This window comes from Arvicola amphibius, chromosome 2 (assembly GCF_903992535.2).
Source record: "Arvicola amphibius chromosome 2, mArvAmp1.2, whole genome shotgun sequence".
Lineage (NCBI taxonomy): Eukaryota > Metazoa > Chordata > Mammalia > Rodentia > Cricetidae > Arvicola > Arvicola amphibius.
The window spans coordinates 51,160,429-51,174,810 of record NC_052048.2 but is presented as its reverse complement, the minus strand read 5'-3'; the positions used below and the strand labels follow the sequence as shown (position 1 = coordinate 51,174,810).

General features: G+C 40.2%; 1 protein-coding gene across 1 annotated transcript in view; it reads right to left on the bottom strand.

Annotated features, from left to right (window-relative positions):
• Positions 1-14,382, bottom strand: part of Tafa4 (TAFA chemokine like family member 4) — a 153,805-nt gene that overhangs the window by 16,497 nt on the left and 122,926 nt on the right. Inside the window, exon 2 of the mRNA XM_038319287.1 lies at positions 10,832-10,987. Within this exon, the coding sequence (XP_038175215.1) occupies positions 10,832-10,987 (156 nt within the window). The remainder of the gene's footprint in view (positions 1-10,831; positions 10,988-14,382) is intronic.

Here is a 14,382-nt window from a genome sequence, read left to right as displayed (position 1 = left end):
ATGATTGGGTGGCAAGGCAGGGAACAGGAAAGCTTAGAGCAGGAAGAACTATAAAACAAAGTGTGGAACTAAGTATGAATGAAGAGAAAAATGAGGAAATCAATGTCCTGCAGAGAAATGCCCAAAACGTATTCAAACTGAGGGGTTGCAAGACACTTCTGATGTCATATATGGAAAGGAACTTGAGTAGGAAAATACTGATGCTCATGTCACAGAAAAAGTATGCTCACATGTTACTAGAGAAAGGTTAAAATACTACGGCCATTCCTGTACTGCTGGTTTTAATGTGTGGATTGATGGGATTACTCTGATATTTCCATATACACATACATCATGAATCAATCAAGTTCATCTACCTTACTTCTCACTTTGCTCAGAACCCATTTCCCGGCATTCTTTCCAAGCCATAGTAATCCCTCTTTTATTTAAAGTCTAATTTTCTTTTTGTATTTTACTATCTACACATGAGAGAGAACATGTAGTGTTTCTCCAATTATCTAGATGACTTATTTTTGCTTAGCACAACCTCCAGTTCCATCCATTGCCCTGCATATAGGATTCCACGATGCTCTTGTTAAGAATCTATTGTGTGATCTTCATGCGTTGATTGGCATCCAGGCCAATTCCATACCTTAGCAACTGTGAAAAACAGCTATAACAGGAACACACAGGATTCTCTTTGGTGCACTGATTTTCTTTCTTTTGCATGCTATACACAGGATTAGGATGCAAGGACTAAAGGAGAGATCTATTTTAGCTAGTTTAGAAACTTCAGTGCTATTTGCTATAGTAGCTCTGTTAATTTCCATTCCACTATACCACAGTTTCATTTTTTATATACACATCTTAACCAGCATTTATTTTTTAAAATTTTTAGATGATGCACATTCTGCAATAGTCTCTCCTTACAATTCTGATTTGCATTTTCCCAATAGCTTGGTGCTGAACATGTTTTCATGTATTTGTTGGTCATCTGTGTTCTTCACTGAGTACTGTACATTCAAGCCATTTAACATTTTTTTTTTAATTTGGCTGCTGCTTCTTTGATGGAGGAGATTAATCTGTCTATGTGTTACTTTCATTGGTTAATAAAGAAACTGCCTTGGCCCTTTTAATAGGACAGAAAATTAGGTAGGCGGAGTAGACAGAACAGAATTGTGGGAGAAAGAAAGCAGAGTTAGGCAGATGCCTCAGGCAGATGCCATAGCTCTCCTCTCTGAGATGGACGCAAGCTAAGATCCTTCTCAGTAAGACACCACCTCATGGTGCTACACAGATTACTAAATATGGGTTAAAGCAAGATGTGAGAATTAGCCAATAAGAGGCTGAAACTAATGGGCCAAGCAGTGTTTAAAAGATTACAGTTTCCGTGTAATTATTTTAGGTAAAGCTAGCCGGGTGGCGGGAAGCAGCCCTCTGCCGCTCCCATCACAACACTTCTTGAGGGCTTTCTTTTTCATTTCTTCACAGATTCTGCATATTGGCCCAATGAGACGTATAGGTGGCATTGGTTCCCTGCCATTCTGTATGCTGTCTCCACTCTGTTGATAGTTCCCTTTGCTACTGTTAGTTTTTGTCTCTACTTCCCATGCTTTTAGAATATTATCCAGAAAACCATGGCCTGAACCAATGTCCTCCAGTGTTGCCTTTGTGTTGCCAGTAGTTTCTAAAATTGGGTATTATGATAAATTCTTTGATCCATTAGAGTTGACCTTTTAAAATATTGATTTATTATTATGTATACGATGGAGGGTATGCTTTGGCATGTGTGAAGATTTCAGAGGCCAACGCTGTGGCCTTGGTTTTCTCCTTTCCCCTTTATATGGGCCCCAGGGATTGAACTGAGTGTTGGGTTTGTGTGACAAATCTCCTTACACAGAGACATCTCATTGGATCTGAGTTGTTTGTTTATTCTAATAGAAAAAAAATAATAAAAGTGTTGCACCTGAATATTCTGCATGTATATATCTATTACATTAGTCTAATTTTTAAAAATATGTGTTTTAAAGGTTTAGATAAAAAAACACAATATCAAGTTTTAGAATTTTTTTTTTTTTTGATTTTTCGAGACAGGGTTTCTCTGTGGCTTTGGAGCCTGTCCTGGAACTAGCTCTTGTAGACCAGGCTGGTCTCGAACTCACAGAGATCCGCCTGCCTCTGCCTCCCGAGTGCTGGGATTAAAGGCGTGCGCCACCACCGCCCAGCAAGTTTTAGAAATTTTTTAAACCAGTTTTCCTTTGTTTGCTTAATAAGTGTTGCTTGTTAAAATAACAAGCTACTTTTGAGTTTTAAATTGCTACATTCGCAAAAACAAAATCCTGTTTATATCTAACACACAGTAAGGGGCCGTAGTGACAGATTATCTCTATGGAGTTTCTCGATGAAAGGCCTAACAGCAAATGTTCCTGAAGACAGGAAAGAGAAGGGGCAAGTGCAGAAAAGGAAGAAGCAGTTTTGGATGCCCATCCACACTGAGGATTGCCTATGATTCCTGCAGCAAAGGTGAGAACTGGCCGGGTGGTGGTGGTGCACACCTTTAATCCCAGCACTCAGGAGGCAGAGGCAGGTGAATCTCTGTGAGTTCAAGGCCAATCTGGTCCAAAACTATAGAGAAACCCTGTCTCGAAAAACAAACAAAACAAAACAAAACAAAACAAAAACAAGTTGAGAACTGACTGGGGTCAGACCTCAGAAGGAAATAGCATGGAGAAAGAAAAGCTGCTCGAACAGTTGGAGCCTTGCTCTGAACTGAAGAAAGACCAGGAGTTGGATTCTATTAAAACAACTGTCAATGACATCTGCCCACTTTCCTGGGCCATTTCTCCACAGGAGAATGCCTTGTGGGAGGTATGTCTGCCACTCCTGCTAGAGAACATCACAATCTACTCTAAACAAGAAAATGTCCTGTTATGTCTATTTTCAAAGTAAAATTCTTTCAAAAGCCTCATTCATGCCTTCCTGGCTAAGGAAAACACATAATAAATGCCCTCATCTTCAAGTTGTAATGGACTTCCGGTTTTAACAGAAAGGAAAAATCGTGACATTGGCACCCCCTGGTTTTTTATGGTGTTTCTAGGTCTAAGTGTCAAGTAACTAGAGATTTTGCTTTGACACAAAGAAGGGACTGCCTTCTCAAGAGTTGGTCTCTTATTTGTTGACTTAGTTTAGTTGTATTTATAGAGTTACGGCCATTATGTTTGTTTGACCATTGAAATAATGTTTTATGTAGTCTTTAAGAATTTTATACCAGATACATTAATCAAGTTCATCCACCTCTGCCCAGATCATACTCTCTCTCTCTCTCTCTTTCTCTCTCTCTCTCTCTCTCTCTCTCTCTCTCTCTCTCTCTCTCTCTCTCTCTCTCTCTCTCTCTCCCATTGTAACATGAATGAGCCAGGCCTGTTTGTTTGTTGGTTTCTCTCCCAACCAGTACCCCAAAACTGGCAAGCCCCAAAGAAATAACACAGAGATCTCTATAAGTTACAAAGCTGATTGGCCCATTAACTCTAGCCTCTCACTAGATAACTCTCACATCTTGATTAACCCATTTTTCTGATCTATGTTAGCCATGTGGCTCAGTACCTTTTTTCAGTGGTGCAGATCACATCCTGCTGCTTCAGTGATCTGGGCAGGAGTGGGAGGAATCAACTTCCTCCTTCCCAGAATTCTCCTGTTCTCATTACATAATTTCTACTTCCTGTCTGGTTTCCCAGCCTACACTTTCTGCCTGGAGAATCAGCATTTTATTTAAAACATGATTGAACAGATTACAGACAATTCTCCCGCACCATCCCATCATGTTCAGTTTATGTTGTCAAAATACTCTGGGCACAAGACCTGCCCCTGGAGTGTGGTAAAGAGACCAGGTGTCAAACCATTAATCAAAACTGACTTTCTTTCAACAGCCACCAAGTACCCATGGCCCCTCAGCTAGGCTCAGACATCATACCTGCTTCCGTTTCTCCATGTTAAAATTTTGTTTGCCTTGAGTTTGTGTAACTCTTGGTATTTTTGTTTTTAATGATTTAAGTGATTCCTCCTTGCCAAACACAGACTCACAAATACATGTGAGACATTGGAACTTCAAAGTCAGGGTTCCTTAACCTTGCCATTTGAGATTCGATAATTCTTTCCTGTACAGTCTCCTACCCTATGCACTGTGAACTGTTTGGCAACAGCTGTACCTCTATAGCCTCTACATAACAGGTACCAATAAACACTTTCCCAGTTTCCCTAATGCCCCATAGGGGGCACAAAAATCCATGTTTCTCAGTCATAGATATTTAATACTTTATAGGCAAACTCAAAAAAAAGGGAGACTTTTGGTTGGTGGAAGGAATCCTAATCCACAGTAAAGGGCACAGCAACTCTACTCCATGTCTCCCTACCTGCCCCCACTATGGACAATGCAGCCCTTCTGAAATGTGTATGCACTCACTTGCTGTCACTCATAGAGACACAAATCCAGGGCTCCCCATGTAGCCTTCCTGAGGAGGGGGCCTATAAAATGTGGGGACCACACCTGCCCTTTCAGCAGTCAAAGGGAGCTCTATAGGAACTTAGTCCATAGCAATTCCTGTTTTTCTACTGGCACATAATCTGCTTCCTCCACTCTCCTAAAATGTGAACTCCCAGAAGCAGTGAAATCCCACCCCAATTTCCAGGGCTCTGTGTTCCTCCAATCTCCAAAGAAACATGCTTGCTCAGTCACCCACTTACTCTTTGTGCTGTCTCTTTCCCTTCTCCTCCTTTGTCAACTCCCACCTAGGCAGTTAAGACCCATTGCTTCTCATGGGGTCCTCAGGTGGCCTTCTCTGTTTGCCATAGAATTCTGCATTTATGTGAGCTTATCTGTCCCTCTTTCCTTGTATACTACGGGCTTCTTGGAAGTGGTACTAGAGTCCACTATTACCCTATCCCCAGCATGTAGGGTAAGGCCAACATCAAGGAGCTCAATTAAAACTTGATAAATGATCCAAGAGACTCAAGATGTACATCCTGCCAACTCCCAAGATACTCTTGTGAAGTAAGCTTCACTGCCATTGTCCTGACTGCCCCTGACAGAAACTCAGTGGCAAGGAGAATAAACCCAACCAAAACTTTAACAGTGAGAACACATTATAAAGAGAGATCCTGTCTCATCTCATGGCCTCCATTGCCATGGAACTGTTTGGTCCAAACTGTACACTCTTCCATAATTAAACCAGTCCTCACAAGTGAGAAAGGCAGAAAAACTTTATCAAAATACTTTAAAATGCCTTTAAAAGTAACTATCTTTCATCACAAGGCTTTTGTCTTATTAATCTGTTTTAATTCCGATATTTATGAAGCATTCATTTTGACAAAAATAAATTAAGATTTCTTGTAGTGTATATTTATCTCGTGTTATCATAAGGCCAGTCAGCATTACTGCTATAGGGCTGTGTTTTGACAAATGTACAGATCATTGCTCCCATCAGAGAATGGCCTTGTATATGCCAGTGTAGGATTTTAAATTAAGAGCTCTTACCCACAGAACAACTATCTGTTTCAGGACACAAAGAACCATGGTTCAAAATTATCCCTCTTCCTCCTTCAATATCCCCAATGTTGTTAAAGATGAATTTAAATAATTCAGAGCTAATTGTAATTTTAAAACCAGGGTGATTTTGGATAAAAATATCTAAGATTTGTATTTAACTAACGAAGTCTAAGCTTTTACAGAAAAGCAATGAAAGCACTAGATAAGTATCTGTGGTGTGGATTAACAATAATGCGAAAGGATATTCCAATTTCTATGTCAACATTAATTAGTACCCTGCTCCAACATCTCCGTGCCTTTGATTTAATTTAAATGTAAATTCTAGTGAATTTTATGTTTTATATTCTCTCTATTCTTATTTACAAATAAGATAAGAAGGACATATCAGCAGAGAATGGGTCTAACCACACACCAATTAACATGATACTGCATAATTATTATGGGATAAAGATTAAGCAGGTAAAGCTAAAAAAGCCCTAATGAAAACAGATAAAGGATAGATGGCTGGATAGAAAGGAAACAGATGTACATCCTAACTAAAGCTTAAAATGTCTGTGCTCTCTCAGTGACTTGGAGCCAATAAACATTCTTTGATCATGGCTGTTTACCAAAGAAAGCTAGGTATGGGGGAGGAGAACAAGAAGGTGCAGTCAGTTCTCTTTGGGATACTGCTTGGTAGTCTCTGGCCATAAATGTTATATTGAAGTTACATATTACATAAATCAAATGGTGTCCTATCTAATATGAAGCTTCATGCCCATTTCAGTTCATACTAGTCACATGTGGGTCACCATTTCTCTTGAGAAAGAGAACATTTGTATCAACACGGAAAGTCCTGCCCAACAGAACTGCATAGAGGGTCATCAAGTACCAAATAAATGATTGTCAGTCATCACTTACTGATCTTAAATGCTTGAAATATCAGTCATGTAGCTGGTCTATGAATGTGTTTGATTTACTATAGACACAGTAAAAATACCCATCAATGGAGGAATAGCTTAGTTACAGTCAATCCCTTCAATAGAATTCTGTGGGGTTGATTAAAAAACCAAGTCAGATCAATACACATATCTATAATCCAATACTGATAGAAGAAGTTAGGTGGACATAAGAAACCATACAAAACATACATTGATAATTGCAATCTATACTCTATCTCTAAAATGTATAGATACACCAAAAATATACTAAATATTATAGCTATTCCCAGGGTGAAAGACAAAAATGGGGTTTGGGTATGTTTATTATTTTACAGGTGGGGAGAGATCTAGAGTATTCACATTCTTTCTTTGTGGGGGAGACTTGGGGTGTTCGTATATTTCCTTTACTGAGATGAAGGTGGCAACAGAAATCATCATCATGTCAGTAGTTTGCGAGTTCTACTACAAGTGCTGACAACTGCAAAATACTACATGTAAAACTTTTTCTCCGAAGATGCTAGGCTAGACAGGATATAAAAATAGTCCACATTATGATTCATCACTTCCTTAGAAGAGGTTTCAAGCAAGCCCACAGAGAAAAAGGTAGCTGTTACCATCAACGATTAGTTAGGACGAGTCAGTTCTTTATCAGGCTAAAACTAGTCCATGGCCAGCCTGTGCCGGAAGGTGAAAAACACTGCTTGCAGACTATCAGGAGGGTGTGCGCACAGCAGGGAGTGCACACAGCAGGGTATGCACACAGCGGGGTTTTGCAGAAAAATGGTATAGAAAGAAACCAAACGATACAGAAGATTTGAAAGTACAGAGGCATTCAGTAAGCCACATGTATATCCTGGAGCAGAGGTGCGTGGAAAGCAGCATGCTCTGGGGTGGCCGAGGCAGAGGAAGTGAGAGGGGAAATGGAGACAGAGTAAGAGCTTGGAAATGTCCTTGAGCGTGGAACAGAATCTGAAGCTCATCTTACAGACTGGTTGCCTAAGTGTGTTTTAGCACAAGAGTGACAGGTCCAGTCTGTTTTTACAGCTCATTCTAGATGTGGGATGGAAACCAGAAGTCAAGGACTCAAGAGAGCAAAATGTATGTTGGCCTCTGGAGTAAGGAGTTAGCAGGTGTGGGGATGGGGAAAAGTGAGCTGATGTGCGAGGCAGAAGGAGACAGAACACATAGGACTTGGAATACTACTATTAAATGGAAAAAATTAATAGTCTCTGTGGTCCTGGTTGAGGATAGAGTAACTTGGAGAGTTTAAGTATCATTTTAATATTTTTTATTCATGCTTTGAAAATGTCATATTGATTTTATTCACCAATACTCCTCTCTCTCACTCATTCTGGGTCCACCCCCAACCTTCTTACCTTTCCCAACTGTTTATACTCTTGTTGCTGTTTTTTAAAGTTCACTGGTTTCTGATTGTATTACCAGTACAGTCACCGTTTTAAGGTCATCTGCTGGAACATGGAAGACCATCCCTGGAAGACCAGGGACAGTCTTCTTACAAACACTGATGCTCCCACCCCCAGAAGCCATCAAATGTAACTGGAGGTTTCTCTCCCACCCACCAGTTCACGAATAACCACTCAGAGGCTTAGTATTAATTACAAACTGTTTGACCAATGTCTCAGGCATCTTACTAGCTAGCTCTACATATATATTAACCCATTTCTAATAATCTGCACATTGCCACATGCCCTGTAGTTTACCAGTAATGCTCTGGCATCTTACGCCTTCAGTGACTAATGGCATCTCTCCTGACTCCTCCTTCCTTCTCCCTCTATTTCTCCTTGGATATCCCACCTAGCTATATTCTGCCTTGCCATTGGCCAATGCAGCTTCTGTATTAACCAACGGTAATAAAACACATTCACAGCACACAGGAGGACATTCCACATCAATCAAATGTTAAACATTCCTTCTCAGGTAGAGGTGGGGGTTCCTGAGTCCCTCCTGAGTCCATGCCAGAATGCTGACTGACATGATCATATAGGTTTGAGTGCAGTGGTCCTGTCATACCCAGAAGACACTCTTTGGCTCCCATCCTCCCCGATCTCTGGCTCTTACAATCTTTCCATCCTCTCTTTCATGATGTTGCTGAGTCTTGGGGTTTGAGGAGGCTAATATGAATGTTCCACTGGTGGCTCACTTCCCAGACACTCAAAGTGCAATGACTGAGTGTCCGTGTTAAATGTCTATCCTGAAGTGTCAGGTTGTTTTGTTTTATAAATGTTAAAGCTCCTTAGCCCTTTTATAGGTCTATTATCCTTTAATCTACAAAGCTCTGAAGAGGCAAAGGTTTCTGGAGATGATAGTGAAAGCTCCTTGCCTTAACATAAGGTTATCCATCTTGCCATATGCCATATTACATGAAGATTCACGTATTTCACTGCAGAAATTGTACTCTCTATGATTTTCACATGTAGATTAAAGTGTGTCTGTTAGGTAATAGATGGTATGGTAGTTTGAATGTTATTGGACCTCATAAACTAATAGGGAGTGGCATTAGCAGGAGGTTTGGCTTTATTGGCATAGATATGGTCTTGTTGAAGGAAATGTGTCACTGAGGGATGGGCTTTGAGGTCTTATATATGCTCAAGCCATGCCCAATGCCTCAGTCTACTTCCTGTTGCCTTAAGATCAAGATATAAAATTCTCAGCTCCTTCTCCCATACCATATCTGCCTGCACACCAACATGTCACACCACAATAATGAACTAAACCTCTGAACTGTAAGCCACTCAATTAAATGTTTTCCTTTATAAGAGCTGTCATGGTCATGGTGTCTCCTAACTAAGACAGATGAGATATGTACCATGTTATCCTTATAAAGTCTAAATTCAGCAATACAATCGACCTCAAGGCTTTTGATATGGAATGACAGAGGGAAAAGTTTCCCTTTGCACTTTCCCCTTGAAAGATGGTGGAGAGGTTCATTGTAAAACTGTAACCACCCAGTGCATAAATGTGGGTGTGTCTCTGTGTTTTGGGGAGTGGAGTCTGTTATTATCACTGACTGTGCAATAAGATGCAGCATTAAGAATCTGGTTGTTTGTGTCTTTGCTGCTGAACTTTCAAAAGGTATCTCAAAGACTCCTGAGCTTGCGATGCCAGACTCATGAAGCCTCCAGACAACTGCAGATCAAGTTGTCTTCCCGTGAGGACAGAAATGTGTTTCCAGCAAGGTGTCTGCTATAAGAGCCATGGAACTCAGAATCAATCCCAGACCTCCACATACAACCATGAGTGGTCATTCATTTTATGTATATTCTCTCTCATACACAAGCTATTGGTATAATACTCTGCTAGGGGACTTGGAGACTACCAATGAATAATACATAATCCCAAACTATTGTCAGGAAAGCTGCTCCAAAGATGTTTTATAAATGAGTGTTAACACAATAAAGTAGGCCCTGCAAAGGTGGTTCCATGGTTAAAAGTACTTGCTGATCTTGCAGAGGACCCAGAGTTAGTTCCCATCACCCATATAAAGCTCCAATTGTGGGGGTTCTGACACTCTCTTCTGGCCTCCCCTGCCACTGTATGCACATAGTGCACATGAATACATGCCAGCAAAACATTCATACACATAAAATTTTTTAAAAAAATAAACTTTAAAACATGAAAAACTAGAAGTGATGAAAGGATATTAGTAACAAGGGGGACATTGCTGTGCACCACTAAGCAGGAAGTAAAAGGCCATACTACCAGTTCTAAGTATAGTCACCTCTCCATGGACATTGATCAGATATCCTCCGGCTTAAGTGATCACAGATAGAAATTACTTTGTTTTAAATATATGTGTACTGAAAACATACAGAATTTTATCTCCATAAAATATAAAATAATCACATAGTATCTATATTGTTTTAGACATTACAGGTTAGATGACTGCAACTTGCAAGAGGATGCACACAGCTGGTAAACACCTTCCATCACTTTTAAATGATGCTCTTGAGCCTCCATGGATATTTGGATATTTATAGAGAATCCCAGAACCAGTTCCATGAAAACAGTAGGGGACATATATACAAAGGGAGATGAAAGAAAGAAGTGCTTGGTCTAAGTAGCATTTGGAGATATGTGAGCAAAGCAAAGTAGCTTTAAAGCATGCCTTCCCAACTATCCCATAATGAAACACACACACACACACACAGAGAGAGAGAGAGAGAGAGAGAGAGAGAGAGAGAGAGAGAGAGAGAGAGAGAGACCTCTTGAGAGATACTATTAAAGTCTTGCCTTATTCATCAAGAGATTCTTGGAGCTCAGATTTCTGTTAAGTTTTGGACAGATACTTCCCTCAAAGCACCATGGATTTCTACAGATTGATTTTCAGTCCTTTTGAAGTCCTAGAGAGACTGACCAGAAAGGCTCTTACCTTCAACACAAGAAGGCTGTGCTCGAGTTGTGCCAGCCACCTGGCCTGGGAAGCAGGAACATTTGACAGTTTGAGAGCGTTCCTCTATGCGGTTCTTATTGCAGCAGCGGTGTACGGCGACCACCTCACAGGTACCCTGCTTGATGACGTGGTGGCCTAGGAAGTAATGAGAGAGAACACAGCTATGCTATGCATCTTGGTAGCATTCCCTTTTGATGGCATCTCAAATTAACTTAAAATTAATAAGAAAGATGCAGAATACTCCAGAACTCTTGTGGTTATTTTTCATTCATTACCTGGCCTGAGAGATGTTGAAGTAATTAAGACTGCTGATTGGTTGATTTTTAAAGAAGCAGATCCCGGATTATCCAGATAGACACAATATAATCCCTTGAGCCCTTAAAAGTGGAAAGACTGAAAGGAGGCATGGGCTTGAGAACCGCTGTAAGCTTGCAGATGGAGGAAGCCACGTGTGGATGAACTAGTGACTTCCGTCTCATCAGACACGAATTCCTCAAATAGCCGTAATGAGGCTATTTGTTGCATCGCCACAGCGTCTGCAACGGACTGCAGCTCTGTTGATATTGTGACTGTTGGCATCTCAGACACAAGAGTCTAGGGGACAATCAGCCAAACCCAGACTTCTCTTCTGGGATGAGGCACTGCCTTGATGACAACTTGTTAGAGCAGCAATAGAAAATAACTGTTCACCCAGATTTACCAGTTTGCTTGCGACCACACCTGATGTATCATTCATGATCCGTCTCACCTGCCAGACTGCACCGTTACAGGCTTCAGGACATCAGCGAATATCTTCTAAAAATGACATCCTCATATAATTAGTCAGAACAGTTTCTGATGTGCGCTGTTGTGCAACATCTATACATGCAGGATGGCCCAACGATGGCTTTATCTGCCCTGCCCAGACACTACTAAAGTAGCACACCTCACATCCAGCTGTTACATGCCATTAGCTTCCTTTAATCAGAATCTATTCCTCAATCTGACAAATCTTCCTTGACCTTGGCATTCTTAAAGAACACATGGCAGTCTTAAAGAACACATGGCAGTCACTTTACACATTTTTCCCTCTTTGATTTTTTTTAATAAGCTTTCTTCTTAGACTCGAGTCATTCGCTTTTAGCCAAGTAGCCTGACAGCAACTCCATGTTCTCCTCACACCAGGGGACACATGATGGCCTATTGTCCCATTCTTACAATGTTAGCTTTAATCACCAGGTAACTGTCAGGCTTTGTTGTTGTGAAATTCTATTTTCTCTAATTTCTATATCATTATTCTTTATATTTTTATTTATGTATTAACTTAATATAAATTTTGAGAAGAGAAACATTGAAACTATATACATTCATTCGTCAGTCTCCAATCCTCTGATTTTAGAATCCATTGATAATTTATACCTGAATCAATCATTAATTTGATGGTTATAAGAATGATTCTCTATTAGTATTCAAATTGTCCCAAATCTGCACAGGGGAACAACCTTTGCACGACTGCTGTATTATTTTGATATGGATCTTATTTTCTTAAACAATTTACTAAGCTTCTGGCCCACAAGAACATTCTAGGCATATCCCGTATTTTCCCAGTTCTCCTCATTTCTCTAGCCTTGATGACTTTTAGGAAATAGTCAGCTGTAGAAACTATGTCCTTCATACATAGGCTTAGTCACTACTCTGATTGAGTGATTTGGACTCTGTTGGTGTACATATATACACATACATGTCCTACATTTACACAGACAACATCGAGTACTAGTCAAGTGTCACAAATTCATACTACCCCCTCATATACTGTTCCATTACAAACAGTTAACAAACATGATTTTCACAGTCCATAGACACTGGAGTAGAATGGATACCATGGATACCATGCTTGTCTTCATCACCAAGAATATGCAGGAGAAACAGTGCCCTGGCAGGTCAAAGTTCAGGAAACTTCCATCCCTGGTGATCGCATCCCTTACTTAGGGATGACTGTGGTATGAGCACCTAAATTCCATTGCCAAGATCCATACATGAGCTTGCAAGCAAAGCCGTTCTAGTGACCCCCTCCCAAAAAGATACCAGTGATGAGGAGAGTCATCTGTCTATGTTACTTTCATTGGTTAATAAAGAAACTGCCTTGGCCCTTTAATAGGACAGAAAATTAGGTAGGCGGAGTAGACAGAACAGAATTGTGGGAGAAAGAAAACAGAGTGAGGCAGATGCCTCAGGCAGTAGCCATGCCTCTCCTCTCTGAGACAGACGCAGGTTAAGATCTCTCCTGGTAAGCTACCACATCATGGTGCTACACACATTAATAGAAATGGGTTAAGCAAGATGTGAGAATTAGCCAATAAAGGGCTGAAACTAATGGGGCAGGCAGTGTTTAAATGAATACAGTTTCCGTGTAATTATTTTGGGTAAAGCTAGCGGGAAGCAGCCCTCTGCTGCTCCTTCTACACATCAGAGCTGATCTGTGTGACTATGGTATACCACACAGAACTAAAGATAGCCATTTTCTCTGCAACATAAAAATGCAAATGAAATTGGAGATATTATAGCCCTACCTCCAAATGCAACCATACTCAAGGTTAGGAATTCAACACATATACTGGACAACGGCATCAGCATTCTGGCCACAACAAGCAGAAAGTCCTACGAGATTATTAAATGATCCTAGAGAGGCCATAATGAAGGCAGCTCTATGCTTCATTTAGAAAATGAAAGAAATATGCTTTAATAACTTCTTAGAAAAGTTAACAAGTAATTTGGACCTCCACTAATAATATGGTTGGCTTGGTGCTCTGTTGCTGTTTGGATTACTATGCACAAACACAAGTGGATTATCTTCTGTTCAAACTTAGAATTGTTTCAGGCCTCCCTGAATGATCATTTTGCCTGACTCTAGATTGCCTTTACTTATATGAACCAATCCATTGTACTTCCTTGTTTCGAAGACTTATTTTTTTGTCTTCTAACCTAGGAGAAAATAGTACAACATTGATACTGCTTAAAATCCTTAGGAGTCACCGTGGTATGTCAGAGAAGTGATAACATCTCAGACTTGATTAAATATGGCAGGTACTATTGGGAGCATTTTACAAATATCCTGTGTGAGCTAATAAAAATGCTGTGAGATAGGAATTATTTTTAGCCCACTTTTACTTCTTAATAAAATATACAAAAATTGTTTCACCTAAAGGTCACATAAATACATGACTTGCATTTGAATCTCACCCTCTTTACAATCTGTGTAGGATGGGAGAAAATGGTGTTTCTGCCACAGCCATTCACACAGCACATGTCAGCATCCTGCTGAAACTTACTTTCCCTCTCAATTATAGTATTTTTATGGCTCTAGATACACATGGTTTCTGGGAATGTGTGTACTGGTGAGACTGGACCTTAATCTGTGGTGAAAACTGTTTTATTCCTCTGCAGTCTCCCAGTATAGTAGATAAAGACTCCAAAGCAAGGGTCAACATGAGAACTGCATGCAACATGCACTGCATGCAAAATCACTAATTACAGTTGTTTGCCCTCCTCAT